The sequence below is a fragment of the Meriones unguiculatus genome, chromosome X (assembly GCF_030254825.1).
Source record: "Meriones unguiculatus strain TT.TT164.6M chromosome X, Bangor_MerUng_6.1, whole genome shotgun sequence".
Classification (NCBI taxonomy): Eukaryota; Metazoa; Chordata; class Mammalia; order Rodentia; family Muridae; genus Meriones; species Meriones unguiculatus.
Genome location: NC_083369.1, coordinates 148,372,874 through 148,386,997, shown reverse-complemented (window position 1 = coordinate 148,386,997; position 14,124 = coordinate 148,372,874). Strand labels below are relative to the sequence as shown.

Here is a 14,124-nt window from a genome sequence, read left to right as displayed (position 1 = left end):
TAAAGGCAATATACAGCAAGCCTATAGCCAACATCAAAGTAAACGGAGAGAAACTTAAAACAATCCCACTAAAATGAGGGACAAGGTAAGGCTGCCCACTCTCCCCATATCTCTTCAACATAGTGCTGGAAGTCCTTGCTAGAGCAATAAGACAGTTGAAGGAGATCAAGGGGATACAGAATGGAAAGAATAAGTGAAATTACCCCTATTTGCAGATGATAAGATAGTACACGTGAGTGACCCCAAAAACTCCACCAGGGAACTCCTACAGCTGATAAACACCTTCAGCAAAGTGGCCGGATACAAAATTAACTCAAAAAAAATCAGTAGCACTCCTGTATACAAAAGACAAAAGGGCTGAGAAAGAAATTAGGGAAACAACACCCTTCACAATAGCCACAAATGACATAAGGTACCTCAGAGTAACCCTAACCAAGGAAGTCAAAGACTTGTATGGAAAAAATTTCAAGTCTCTGTAGAAAGAATTAGAAGAAGATATCAGAAGATGGAAAGATGTCCCATGCTCATGGCTTGGCAGGATTGACATAGTAAAAATGGCAATTTCACCAAAAGCAATCTACAGATTGAATGCAATTCCCATCGAATTACAAACACAATTCTTTACAGACCTGGAAAGAAAAATTCTCAACTTCATATGGAATAACAAGAAACCCAGAATTGCTAAAACAATCCTCTACAATAAAAGATCTTCTGGAGGTATCTCTATCCCTGATCATAAGTTGTACTATAGAGCAACAGTTTTAAAAACTGCATGGTACTGGCATAAAAACAGAATGGTGGATCAATGGAACCGAACAGAGGACCCACAAATAAACCCACACACTTACGGATACCTGATCTTTGACAAAGATGCCAAAACCATACAATGGAAAAAAGATACCATCTTCAACAAATGGTGCTGGTCCAACTGGATGTCTACATGTAGAAAAATAAAAATAGATCCATACTTATCACCCTGCACAGAACTGAATTCCAAGTGGATAAAAGATCTCAACATAAAACCAGACACATTAAATCAGCTAGAAAAAAAAAGTGAGGAATACCCTAGAACTCATTGGTACAGGAGAGAACTTCCTGAACAGAACACCAACAGCACAGGCTCTAAGAGCAACAATCAATAAATGGGACCTCATGAAACTGAAAAGATTCTGCAAAGCAAAGGACACTGTCATCAAAACAAAACGACTGCCTACAGATTCGGAAAGAATCTTCATCAACCCTTTATCTGACAGAGGACTCATATCCAGTATATATAAAGAACTAAAGAAGCTGAAAAGCAGCAAACCAAGTAATCCACTTAAAAAATGGGGAACAGAGCTAAACAGAGAATTCTCAACAGAGCAATACCGAATGTCAGAGAAGCACTTAAAGAAATGCTCAACCTCATTAACCATTAGGGAAATGCAAATCAAAACAACCCTGAGATTTCACCTTACACTCATAAGAATGGCCAAGATCAAAAACTCAAGTGACAACACATGCTGGAGTGGTTGTGGAGAAAGGGGAACTCTTCTCCACTGCTGGTGGGAATGTAAACTTGTACAACCACTCTGGAAATCAATCTGGTGCTTTCTCAGACAACTAAGAATAAATAGCGCTTCCTCAAGATCCAGCCATACCACTCCTAGGCATATATCCAAAAAAGGTTCAAGTACACAAAAAGGACATTTGCTCAACCATGTTTGTTACAGCTTTATTTGTAATAGCCAGAATTTGGAAACAACCCAGATGCCCCTCAACTGAAGAATGGATGCAGAAATTGTGGTACATCTAAACAATGAATACTACTCAGCAATGAAAAACAAGGAAATCATGAAATTTGCAGGTAAATGGTGGGACCTGGAAAGGATCATCCTGAGTTGTCCTAGTAGCAAAAAGACACACACAGTATATGCTCACTTATATAGACATGCAACGTAGGATGGACCCACTGGAATCTGTGCATCTAGAGAGGCCCAGCAGGAGAGAGGACCCTGGCTAGAGTTTCGATCCCCATCCTGAGGGGCGGGGAGGATGGACATCCGAAGAAGAAGAAAATAGGAAACGACCTAGAAACCTGCTACAGAGGGCCTCTGAAAGCCAGAAGAAGAAATCAGGAAACAAACTAGGAACCTACCACAGAGGGCCTCTGAAACCCTCTGCCCTGTAGACTATCAAAGCAGATGTTGAGCCTGATGGCCAACTCTCGGGCAGAGTGAATGGAATTTTGTGTAGGAAGTGGGAAATATCGGGAGCTGGAGAGGACGGGGTCTCCACAAGGAGAGCAAAAGAACAAGAAAATTTGAACACAGGGAACTTCCCAGAGACTCATACTCCAACCAAGGACTATTCATGGAGATGACCTGGAACCCCTGCGCAGATGTAGCCCATGGCAGGTCGGTGTCCACGTGGGTTACCTAGTAATGGGAAGAGGGACTGCCTCTGACATAATCTGATTGGCCTGATCTTTGATCACCTCCCCCTGAGGAGGGAGCAGCCCTACCAGGCCATAGAAGAGGATGCAGCCACTTTAGACGAGAACTGATAGACTAAGATCAGAAAGGAGCAGATAACCTCCCCTATCAGTGGACTTGGGGAGGGGCGTGCATGCAGAAGTGGAAGGGAGGGTGGGATCGGGAGGGGAGAAGGGAGAGGCTTATGGGGGGATACAAAATTAAAAAAGTGTAATTAATAAAAAAAAAATAACAGTCATGTATAAAAGAAAAAAAAAGGCTTCAAAAGCCCTTGATTTCCTTCATAAGCCTATCCTTCCACCACCCCTACCAGCAAAGCCATGGCCATGGCATTCTTCAGTATCACAGTCCACTTTCCCTGCTACTGTCCATGCAGTCAGCCTCTGTTGAAATGTCTAATAATATGGCAAAAGATCACTGCCATGAACTCATCAGCTGGCCTTTCTCACTGCCACCTATGTTTTGTTCATAAATCTTCAGTGAACCTGTTTCAATTTTTCTAAAAGGCTCATACACATCTTCTTCATTCACATTAAGCATTTTAAATTCAGTGAGCCTATTTAGTGAGGAAAATGGGAGGCTATTAGATGTTGAAGTCAGTTCTCCACTCTGCAATTCCAAAGTGATCCATGTCCACACCACCCTGCCTTCCATGGTCTATTTCTCCTCCCCAGGACCAAACACTTGTGCTCTCCAAACACTACTACTGGTCTGTACCTCATCAGTCCTCAAACTAAGTACCTTCAGCCATTTCTTCTTTAATTGCACCTCACCCTTTGAGAACACAACTATCCCCACAATGTACACAAACTTTCCTCACAAAATTCTGTGCCTCTATGTGATAAAACATTCTCACAGTCAGTGCTGTGTTATGTTTAGTAGTATGTAACAACTTACCATACCTTGAACTAAAATCTTAATCTCATACCAATTTAAACATCACTTCAGTTTTACCCACAAACTGAATGAAGATTGATGTAGAACTGATACAACTGTTGTCATTACCACTTTCAAAATTCTTGATTACATAGGATTTTCATCTACCCCGATGACATCAAAATCTAGACCTCCCTCAGCTAAAATGTAACCAAATATTGGCTGTTTAAAACAGATGTTTTTCCCTTAACCTTCTAAAGATAATCTTTCTATGTTCCTCAAGCATGCTCTTTCTGCCACATCCTCTCTATCTAGACATGCCACTTATTCTTTCAACTCCTGACAGCTGGGTTTTGTTTCCATCATGAAATACAAACTGCTATCTCTAAAGCTACAATAGTATTATTACAAAACCAGTGATCAGTTTTCCAGGTCTATCCACTACACACTACACTATCCACTGTATACGGGACCTCTTCCTCCTTTCTAATTTCCACAGCTCAGGTCCCATAACACTACTCTCCTTTCTACTCAGGTACCTCAAAACAGTTTCTTCTTGGGCCTCCATCTGCCTGTTAATGATGCAGTAAGTGTCCTGCCTCTGCCATAGCTCTCTCCCTCCATACACTAAAGCACTGTCAGTTCAACTACCTCCTTAATGTAAGGCCTAAAACAGTACTAAGAGGAAGAAACCCCTCTTCCCAGGCTTCAGATGACTTACAAATCCTTCCAAGGAGGAAGTGCCTCACATTGTCCCTAATGAAGAAAGCAGGGCTCAGACTGTGTGGTGCTACAATACTCTGCATTTTTACTACCCACAATCCAGTCTAAGCCAACACAGGTGTTATGGTTTTGAGTGTGAACTGTCCCCCACAGACACATGTTTGAAATTGGTCTCTTCAAGGACCAAATATATCTGGGCACAGGGTCTTTTCTGAGACTGACATTCAACCAAGGACCATGTATGGATATAACCTAGAACCTCCACTCAGTTGTAGCCTGTGGTAGCTCAGTAACCAATTGGTTTCCCAAAGTGAGGGGAACAGGGACTATTTCTAACAGGAACTCGATGACTGGCTCTTTGGTCTCCCCACCCCCGAAGGGAGGAGCAGTCCTGTTAGGCCACAGAGGAGGGCTTTGCAGCCAGTCCTGAAGATACCTGATAAAACAGGATCAGATGAATGGGGAGGAGGTCCCCCCCATCAGTGGACTTGGAAAGGGGCACGGTGGAGATGAGGGAGGGAGGGAGGGAGGGACTGGGAGGGAATGAGGGATCGGGACACGGCTGGGATACAGAGTTAATAAAATGTAACTGATAAAAAATAAATAAATAAATAAATAAATAAACAGGTCATCAATAAAGATGGTTAAAAAATAAAAAAAAAAAATTGGTCTCTTGATGTATGATCTATCAGGGAAGGCTGTTGGAACCTTTAAAAGCTGACATCCATTGGGCTGGAGTAAGTGACTGTCTGAGAGTGGAGCAAGGGTATTCTCTATTTCTTGATCCATAGTAACAAAGGAAGGAGCCTCAGAATACTTATGCCACCATGAACCCCTTCGCTACTATGGAGGACAGTGTCCCCTCTCAAAAGAATGAACAGAAATAAATCAATTCTCCCCCATGTTGCTTCTGAAAGTTATTTTGTTACAGTGAGGAGAAAAGTAACTAAGCCAACATGTTAGCACCCAGTACAAAAAGTACTAACTCACATAGTAACCACCCATGTAAAGCTCTAGCCAATAAACTGTGTAGTAACTCAGCAGACATCATACTTCCCCAGTGCTTCAAATAAGAAAGAAAGATAAGCCAGTCATGGAGCAAAGATCTAAAATCTGTAAATGTAGCTGAGTCTCAGCTGCAGAATTGCTACAACCTTGTGATTTTCCATGGCTGAGATCACTTAAAAACTCTTGATTCCAGAACACTTACTCAGTATCTTCTGTAAGGCTTTTTTAACCTTCTGCATCTCCTGATTTCCAGGAAAATGCCATAGTAAGATTCCCATAAGATGCTTATTTCCAGGGCCTGGCATGGTGGCCACACTCTTAATCACACAATACAGAATGCTGAGAGGCAGGTGGATCTCTGAGTTTAAAGCCAACCTCATCTATATAGAACCTTCCAGGCCATCCAAGGCTACATTGTGAGATCCTCTTTCAGAAACAAACAAAAGATTCTCATTTTGAACTATCCTCAAGGATATTATAATTCAGTGCTAACATCTTCCAAACCTATTTGATTCAAGGTTTCCTTTAAAAAATCAATAGGCCTAGGAACCCAGTAATTCTTGATTTCTCTCATTATTCCTCATATTTCAGTGTTAGGTTTAAAAAAAATCTCATATATATATATATATATATATATATATATATATATATATATATTTCTCTATCCTTCCTACTCTCTAAGTTACAGGTTTTTTTTTTAATTCTTTATTAACTACACTTCATTCACTTTGTATCTCCCCTGTGGTTCCCTCCCTCTTCCAGTCCTAATTCTTCCCTTCCTCCCCACTCTGCATGCCTGCCCCCCCACCCAAGTCCATTGATAGAGGAGGTCTTCTTTTCCTTCCTTCTGATCCTAGTCTATTAGGTCTCATCAGGAGTGGCTGTATTGTCTTCCTCTGTGGCCTGGTAAGGCTGCTCTCCCCTCGGGGGGGGGGGGAGTGATTAAAGAGCAGGCCAATCAATTCATGTCAGAGACAGTCCCTGTTCCTATTACTATGGACCCACTTGGATACTGAACTGCCATGGGCTATATCTGTGCAGAGGTCTGAAGTTATCTCCATGCATAGTCCTTGGTTGGAGTATCACTCTCAGGAAAGACCCCTGTGCTCAGATTTTTTGGTTCTGTTGCTCTCCTTGTGGAGTTCCTGTACTCTCCATATCTTACTGTTTCCCCCTTCTTTCATAAGATTCCCTGCACTCTGCCCAAAATCACAAGATTTCTAAAAGAATTGGCCTTTTTTTTCTTATGCACTTGAATCTATATTTCAATCAGTGTGTGGTCTTAAATTGAAATGTGATCCAGGAACTTCCTTTTTGAAATCTCTTGATGATTCTCCATGTCCTAAAGAATAAAGTCTAAGCTTAATAAATGTTCATTAAGGTCCCTCCATGCTTACAAATCTAAACATTTAGAATAACTGTCTATTCCATGCTTTTGACTTTCCTACACCCTGCCCTAGACCTTGTTCTCATCTTTTAAGCTTGACTACTGAGTTGAAATTTTCTAAGAAAAAGCAATGGTTCTCAAATGTGGATCTCAGGTCTTTGGGGGCTGTCAAATGACTCCTTCACAGGGGTCCACTAAGTCCATCAGAAACCAGATGTTTACACTGTGATTCATAACAGTAGCAAAATTACAGTTATGACGTAACAACAAAAATAAGTTTATATTTCTCATCACCACATAATAAGGTAACAGTATTAGGAAGTATGAGGAAAACTGCAATTGTTTTAGGGCCAGCCTGAGTTAGAGGCTCCTATCTTCCACAATATCTAACATTTCCCTCACTACTGCATTTTATTTTCTTTGATCTATGTGCAGTAAAAGAGAGTATTTCAATCAACTTTAAACCCACAAACTAGTACTAAGTAACCATGCTGAAAAAACTTACATGAAAGAATGAATAAGTTGAGTAAACAAGGCATATGCAGTTAATAGAATTTTCTGTCCCTTAGCAAACTGCTCAATTTTTATTGCTAGCTAGTTTTTTTCTGAGAATAATTATTAAGATCCATCAAAGTAACTTTATCAAAATTTTAGCAAAGAGTTCCAAGGGAAAACTCAGTTCACTTTTAATTCATTTGATTTTTTGTTTTGCTACAAGATCTTAGAATGAAAGCCAAGTTGGCATAATAAAACTCTGTTTTCAACCTCCCACACATCCTGAGATTACAGGTACTTACCACTATGCCCAATAAGAATTCCTTGTTTTTAAAGATCTCTTAAATTACCCCTATGTAGTGTGTGATTGTGTGTGTATGTGTGCGTAAGTGTGTGCACAGTAAATGAGTTATCTTCCTCAATCACTTTTTAGTCTTGTTTTATGATCTCTCACTGAACCTGTAACTGGCTCTTCTCTAGCTGACAAGTCCATAAGACACACCTGTGCCCATTTGGCCAACCCATCCCCTCACCACACACACACACACACACACACACACACACACACACACGTCAGGAGTTTCAGACACATACTGACACAACCTGCTTTCTTGTGCGTGGTGGTAAACTGAACTCTGGTCCTCACGCTTGTAGAGAAAACACTTTACCCACCGAGCCACCTTCTTAATACCCCTATAATCCTCCTTTGTCCTTGTAAGCAAACATTTTCAGGATATTTGATCAGACTTAACACACATATTTTTAAGTCAGTGAAATGGCTCAATGAACTAAACTCAATGCCACAGGACCACAAGATGAAAAGAGAATCAACTTTTGAAGTTGTCCTCTGACCTCCACATGAACATGCCAATAATACACAATAACAAACAAGCCTGCATGTACATTCCTTGTTACACTAAAAAAAAATATAACAAGGAAAAATAGTACAAAATTTTCCAGCAGTTATATTTAGCAAGGCTTACAGACAGACTAGTAACTGCTGGGACTTGGAGAGATGTCTCCACAATTCAAGACAGCTTGATGCTCTTCCAGGACCTGAGTTTGGTTCTTGGCACAGAAACCATGTGTGTCACAACTGCTAGTATCTCCAGGGCATCCAATGCCCTCTTCTGGACACCAGGGCACATGCACTCAGGCATGCATACCCAACAACCAAACGTAAAAAGAATAAAGTTGCTTCACTTAAAAGGTGCACTTCACCATTTTATCAATTCCTCAAGCTACCAAGGTCCAATTCTCTGATATCTGTCTTAAACAATTCAAGCAGGACTACCAAAGTGTCCCAAATTTTCTGAAGCATTACTGAATTTCAGTTATTTTTTACCCTAATGAGAAATACTTTTGATGTCAACTGTCTTTTGGTTATGAGAAAATAAATCAACACAAATGAAATGAGGTATTATGAATAAAGCAGAGATCATAAAATTTAGAGACAGCAAAATTATTTTTTTAATATTTTTAAATTAATTTATTTGTAGAAGTATTTTGCCTGCATGCATGTATGTGTTACTGGTGCCCAAAAAGATCAGAAGAGGGTATCAGATTCCTTGGAAGTATAGTTATGGATGGTTTAAGCTACCATGTGGGTGATAGGAATTAAAACCAAGCCCTCTCCAAGCTAATAAGTGCTCTTAACAGCTGAGCCATCTCTATAACCCCACAAAATTGTTAGTCATTGCTGACATACACAAAACTGCAAAAATATAAATAGCAGGTGCTCCCATTTGTCATATCTAATTATGTCAGATCTGTTTCTGTCTATTTAAAAAGCCCTGATAGTGCAGGGGTTCTAGGTTATCTCCATGAATAGTCCTTGGTTGGAGTATGAGTCTCTGGGAAGTTCCCTGTAGCCCAGGGCAGTTCAGAGTCCAATTGGGTTACATAGTAATGTGAAGAGCGACTACCTCTGACATAATCTGATTGGCTTGCTCTTTGATCACCTCCGTCTGGGGGGGGAGCAGCCTTACCAGGCCACAGTAGAGGACAATACAGCCACTTTTGATGTGAACTGACAGACTAAGATCAGAAAGGAGAGGAGAATCTCCCCTATTAGTGGACTTGGGGAGTGGCATGCAAGCAGAGGGAGGAGGGAGGGTGGGATTGGGAGGAGAGGAGGGAGGGGCTTATGGGGGAATGCAGAATGAATAAAGTGTAATTGATGAAAAATTTAAGAAAAAAGGGAAAAAAATAATTTAAGAACCTTAAATGACTTTCAAAATTGGAGGAAAACATGGAGTTAGTCAATTGGCATGGAGCACGTCTCGCCCCTGGGGGCAATGGTCTCCTGAACCTACTCAGACCTCGGACACCACCACTGCTAGTTCTAGAACTGACGCAGGATGTTCCAACGAGGGGTTAAGGCTTCTCATAATATTTCCTATAAGCCCACACCTGTTTGTCTATATCCCCCATTTTTATTCATTATTAGCCAGATAGAGCCAAGTAATTGTGGTAAAGATACTTGCTTTTTTGCCCAATGCTGGAATGCTAGTAAATTTAGGTATGCCCTGGTTACTCGCATGCCTCACTGGGTGCCTGTACCCATTGATGTCCCTCACGCTATGACTCTCTTCAGACAGAAAAGGGATCTTGGAACTACAGCCACCATTGTTACTACCATCTCATTGACGGCTGTTGGAGCTACCACCAGGGCATTAGCCATGAGTCATACTGGGCAGACTGCTCAGACCCTGAATAATCACTTAGCCAATGTAGCTCATGCCTTAGTTGTACATAAATGAATTAATGCTCAACTAAAAGGAAGCTTGATGGTGTTCAATCAGAGGATTGACCTCTTGCAGGAGCAAATTGATACCCTATGGCAAATCGCTCAACCTGGCTGTCAATAAAAGTATGCTGGACTTTGTGTCACTAGCATACAACATGAGAATTTTTCCTGTGCTGCAAATCTGTCTAAACAATTGTCGAGCTATATTTTAGGTAATTGGACTGGAGAACTCGATACTACGATGGAGCAGCTGAGAGTGGCCATTGTCACAGTAAATTCTACCAGAGTGGACGCAGGACTAGCCACAGGATTATCAACATGGATTGCTGCAGCCACGAATCATCTGAAGGAATGGGCGGGCATGGGAGTGTTAGCAGGCCTTCTGGTGTTGGTCTCCTTGGTTTGCCTGTGGTATATATGCAAGATTAGAGTCTCACAACAGTGTGATGCAGCCATGATCATTCAGGCCTTTACAGCCATTGAAGCAGGACATTCTCCCCAAGCATGGTTGGATACCATAAAAAGCTAAAATGTTACGCTCAGGATGTGAGGCTAAGCACTGCACTCAGGGTCAGCTGCTTTGGACCCAGAGAAGAGCATGTCTGATTGCATGCGGGTTGATGCCCAAGGTCCCGCCTCTGAGAAAAAGGTATCGGACGGGTCTGATGCTCTTTGGGTGGATGACACCTAAATGAACATCTGTACAAAGTCCCAATTTATTTCTAATATCAGAGATCAGACCTCTACTCTTGCCTGATGCGTCTAAAACAAAAAGGGGGAACTGTAGAGAGCTGCGGAATGCTATGCCTTAAAGATGGAGCTGGTTTCCGCTTTCCACCTTCCCGATGGTGAGCGCTCTCTGTCACGAACAACTCCACATTTGGCTAAGGCCGAGGATCTGGCTTGCTTCCATGTATGTGGACCTATCTGCATTGCCCCCGTGGCATGCCTGGGTTGGCTACCCAGAGGCTATTTAAGCTGTGGGCTGGCTTTCCCCGGGGTCCGTGAATTGTTCAATGTTCCTGAATAAACTGCATTGAAAAAAAAAAAAAAAAAGCCCTGATAGTGTGTGTGTGCATGCACGTACTCAAGAGAAAGAAACTATCTGTAATTGAAGCATTTGTGCTAACTGAACCCAATGTTATATTCATTAAATGTTTCTTTAATATCCATTTAATAAATACATTTAATTTTTATTTAATATAATAACTTTAATAAAATAAAGTTATTATAATCAAGTCTAAACCTGTCACTTTAGAAATTAATCTACTGACAATTTTTTTAATAAGAGGGCCAGTCTTTAGTGTTTCAATAATAGCTTGTTACATAAAAAGCTTCAAAATTTTAACATAAGACCAGCAAGGTGGCTCAATGGGTAAGGACACCTGTCAACAAGCCTGATGTCCTGAATTAGATCCCTAGAATTCACATGAAGGAAAGAGGAAATCCACTCCCACAACTTGTCATCTGAGCTCCACAACTGTACCATGTCAAACTGATAGGAGCAAACACCCACACACATGTACACAGTTAAAAGAAAAAAAAATAACATACACTATTCCATATACACCATAACTCTTCTGCAATTCAATCCATTTTATATAAGTATCTGTCATTGTTAATATGATACCTTCACATCTCCACTAAAGACACTGGATCAGCAATTCCAAATTAGAATAAAATTTTAAACATGGGATGTGTGCAGACTAAAAGAAGTCAAGATCCTCATTCTTGGAAGTCGACTTTGATGAATCTTTTACAATTTTTGTAATACAGAAAAATGCAAAGGAAAATTTTCACGTTAAAAAAGCAATGCAGCACAAGGATACATTACATAAAATATCTACTCTTAGGTGTGACTTTTAAGTTTTATTAATCACTACCTACAACAATTCCTTTTTGCTATTGAGTAAAAATTACCCAGGGCATTTGGTGTCCTCTCAAAAGACAAACAAACAAAAATTCAGTAACACCAGAAAAGACACAGACTTTAAAATAGCAAGACTCCATGAAGGTTTGGAAGAGAGACACTGTCTTTGTAATATGGGAAAAGGGAAAGACAAAGGAGATAAAAACTGGTGAAAAAGATGTCAACAACAAATCTGTTCTTCTGGAACTAATGGTTCATGTTTATGAAACAACGTTTCCAGAAGGTGAATGTCAATGTTACACAACAGAAAGTAATACAAAGGCTAACAGGAAAAATAACAGTGACAACAGTATTATAACATTCAAGCTCCAACCACAGAAGCATGCATTTGTCTCTGGCCTAGATGATTAATTTTACATAAAAGAAGTAAACACAACCAATGAAGGAATGTTATAATGTCAAATAAGCCACAATCCTGAGTCTTAAGCTACCATGGAAATATCCTTTCCGACCATCCAGCTCAACTCCCACAGCACTCAGAAGACACTGTATCGCCAGTGACTGCTGGGACACAGGGAAGCTGAGATTCTTTGTTCACTAATCTCTCCTACACAGTCTCTGCCTTTAAATTTTTTGTATTTACCATAAATTGCAAAGTTAATATGAAATTCTGTCATATCTAACAAAAGCATTCTGGCAGCTAAAACAGAACTAAACACTTCATAGCATAACACTTATTGTTCATACACATTTAAAAACAAAATTAAATAATAATCCACAAGCTTATCAACAAAAGGTCCTATTTAAAAGGAAAAGAAAAACTTTGGAATTTGGAAATTTTCAACCAGATAGATTAAGGAATATAATGTTCAAAATAGTAAGTACTTCTTTGGATCTATGACAATAAGAAGGAATGTTCAACAAGGCCTATCTTTGTGTAGATTCTTTACAGCCAAATCATTCAGTTTATTTCTGTTGCCATACTCATTAAACAGTAGCTGATTTTTCAAGATTCTTCTCAAACCTCAGTTGTTAATTCTGTCAGAATCTTCCCACAAGGTTTATATCCTCTATATACATGTCACTAGAATCTGAAGACCCTTCCTTTAGAGGCAATCAAAAGGAGCCTGCTTAGAATGTAAACACTCCTCTGCTTTAGAGTTAGAGCCTCCAGGATGTGTATTCAAACTGATAGCACTGCATTGTTTTTTTTTACCCATTCTACACAGGTAAATTTGATGAAGGCAATTAATCTGAGGTACAATTCAACCCTGACCCTGACATTTATAATTTCTATACAATACAATTGCTTAAAGCTTTGTGTTAACCTAGGAAGATTGGGGATGTACCTCGGGATCCTGTCTTGCACCGCCACTGCATAAGAGCTGACCTTCTCTACCTGGAGAACAATGTAACCCAACTCTGGCCAATAGATTTATCTCAGGGAAATAGGAAGGGTCAGTGTGTCCCATCATCCTGGATTCCCTCAAAGCATCCCCCTCCGGGTGTAGAAAGCCCAGCTCCTTCCCTAGCCCAGAGCCTCACCCAGCACTGTCTGATCTCTAAGTGAGACCTTGAATCCCATACCTCTGTAGTGCACTCGCAGGTTGTTCTGTGAGAGGCCAATGTAACTGAACTTGTCCTTCAGGCTCCAGGACCTTGGCAGTGGAGTCTTCTGCTCGTCCACAGCTGGGTAGAGGCCCTTCAATCGCTGCTTTAGCTCCTGCTCAGAAAGAGGCAGAGTCACTACTCGAAGTCTCCAGGGCCGGGACCTGAATGCCTGTGGCCGAGCCCGGAAAGATTGCGGCCTAGCCCGGAATGCCTGCGGCCCAGCCAGGGACAGGCCCAGGCCTGGTGGACCGCTGGCGGGGTTGGCCGCGGAGGCCGTGGCCGGGGGCGGCATGGGTGGCGGCAGGTGGAGCAGCATGGAGGCCAACTCAGTCCCTAAACCTCCAATGGGTGAGCCAGCCTGGGAGGAGTCGATGCTGGCGGCCATAGGGGCGGGCAGGGCATCTCCGGAGCCGGAGGCCCCAATGTTGGCTGGAGGCAAAGACTGCTCAGACATCCCTGCAGCGACTCAGAGAGCGGCTCCTCCACTAGTCACCGCTTCCTCCTGTGCTTCCCTGGGCGCTGTAACTATGACACCCGGAGGTGCTGTCATTGTGACGCCCAGAGGCTCTGTCACTGTGACGCCTAGTCTGCGCGCCCCGGAAGTCGGAGCGCAGAGGTTGAGGAGACCCGCTCTGGGTGGGCCGGGGGGCGCGAGGAAGCCTCCGCCAGGCGCTGGCGGCCAGGTGACCCGGAGTGCTGGGAAGCCAAAGGGAGCTGGCGGGCGGGCCTGGGTGAGGTGGGGAAAAGAAGCTGAGAGCCTGCGAGGGGCGCTGCTCTCCCGTCTATTTCCGGTGGGCAGGCAGGCTGTGGAGACTCTTGCCCTGGCAGCACCAGGCGAGGGGGTGGCGCCTGGCAGGGTTTGGGGGGACTGGAGCATGGTGAGCCCTCCTTCTGGCTGCTTGGCGGCCTAGGGCTCCCTGGTGCAGGCAAA

The 14,124-nt window shown here is 42.1% G+C and overlaps 1 protein-coding gene across 1 annotated transcript in view; it reads right to left on the bottom strand.

The window, feature by feature from the left end:
* LOC132649968 (ran-binding protein 9-like) overlaps positions 1 to 13,647 on the bottom strand; it is an 85,187-nt gene extending 71,540 nt beyond the window's left edge. The window contains 3 exon segments of the mRNA XM_060374741.1: positions 13,170 to 13,312; positions 13,314 to 13,388; positions 13,430 to 13,647. Coding sequence (XP_060230724.1) covers positions 13,170 to 13,312; positions 13,314 to 13,388; positions 13,430 to 13,647 — 436 coding nt within the window.
* Positions 13,648 to 14,124: the final 477 nt, after the last annotated feature.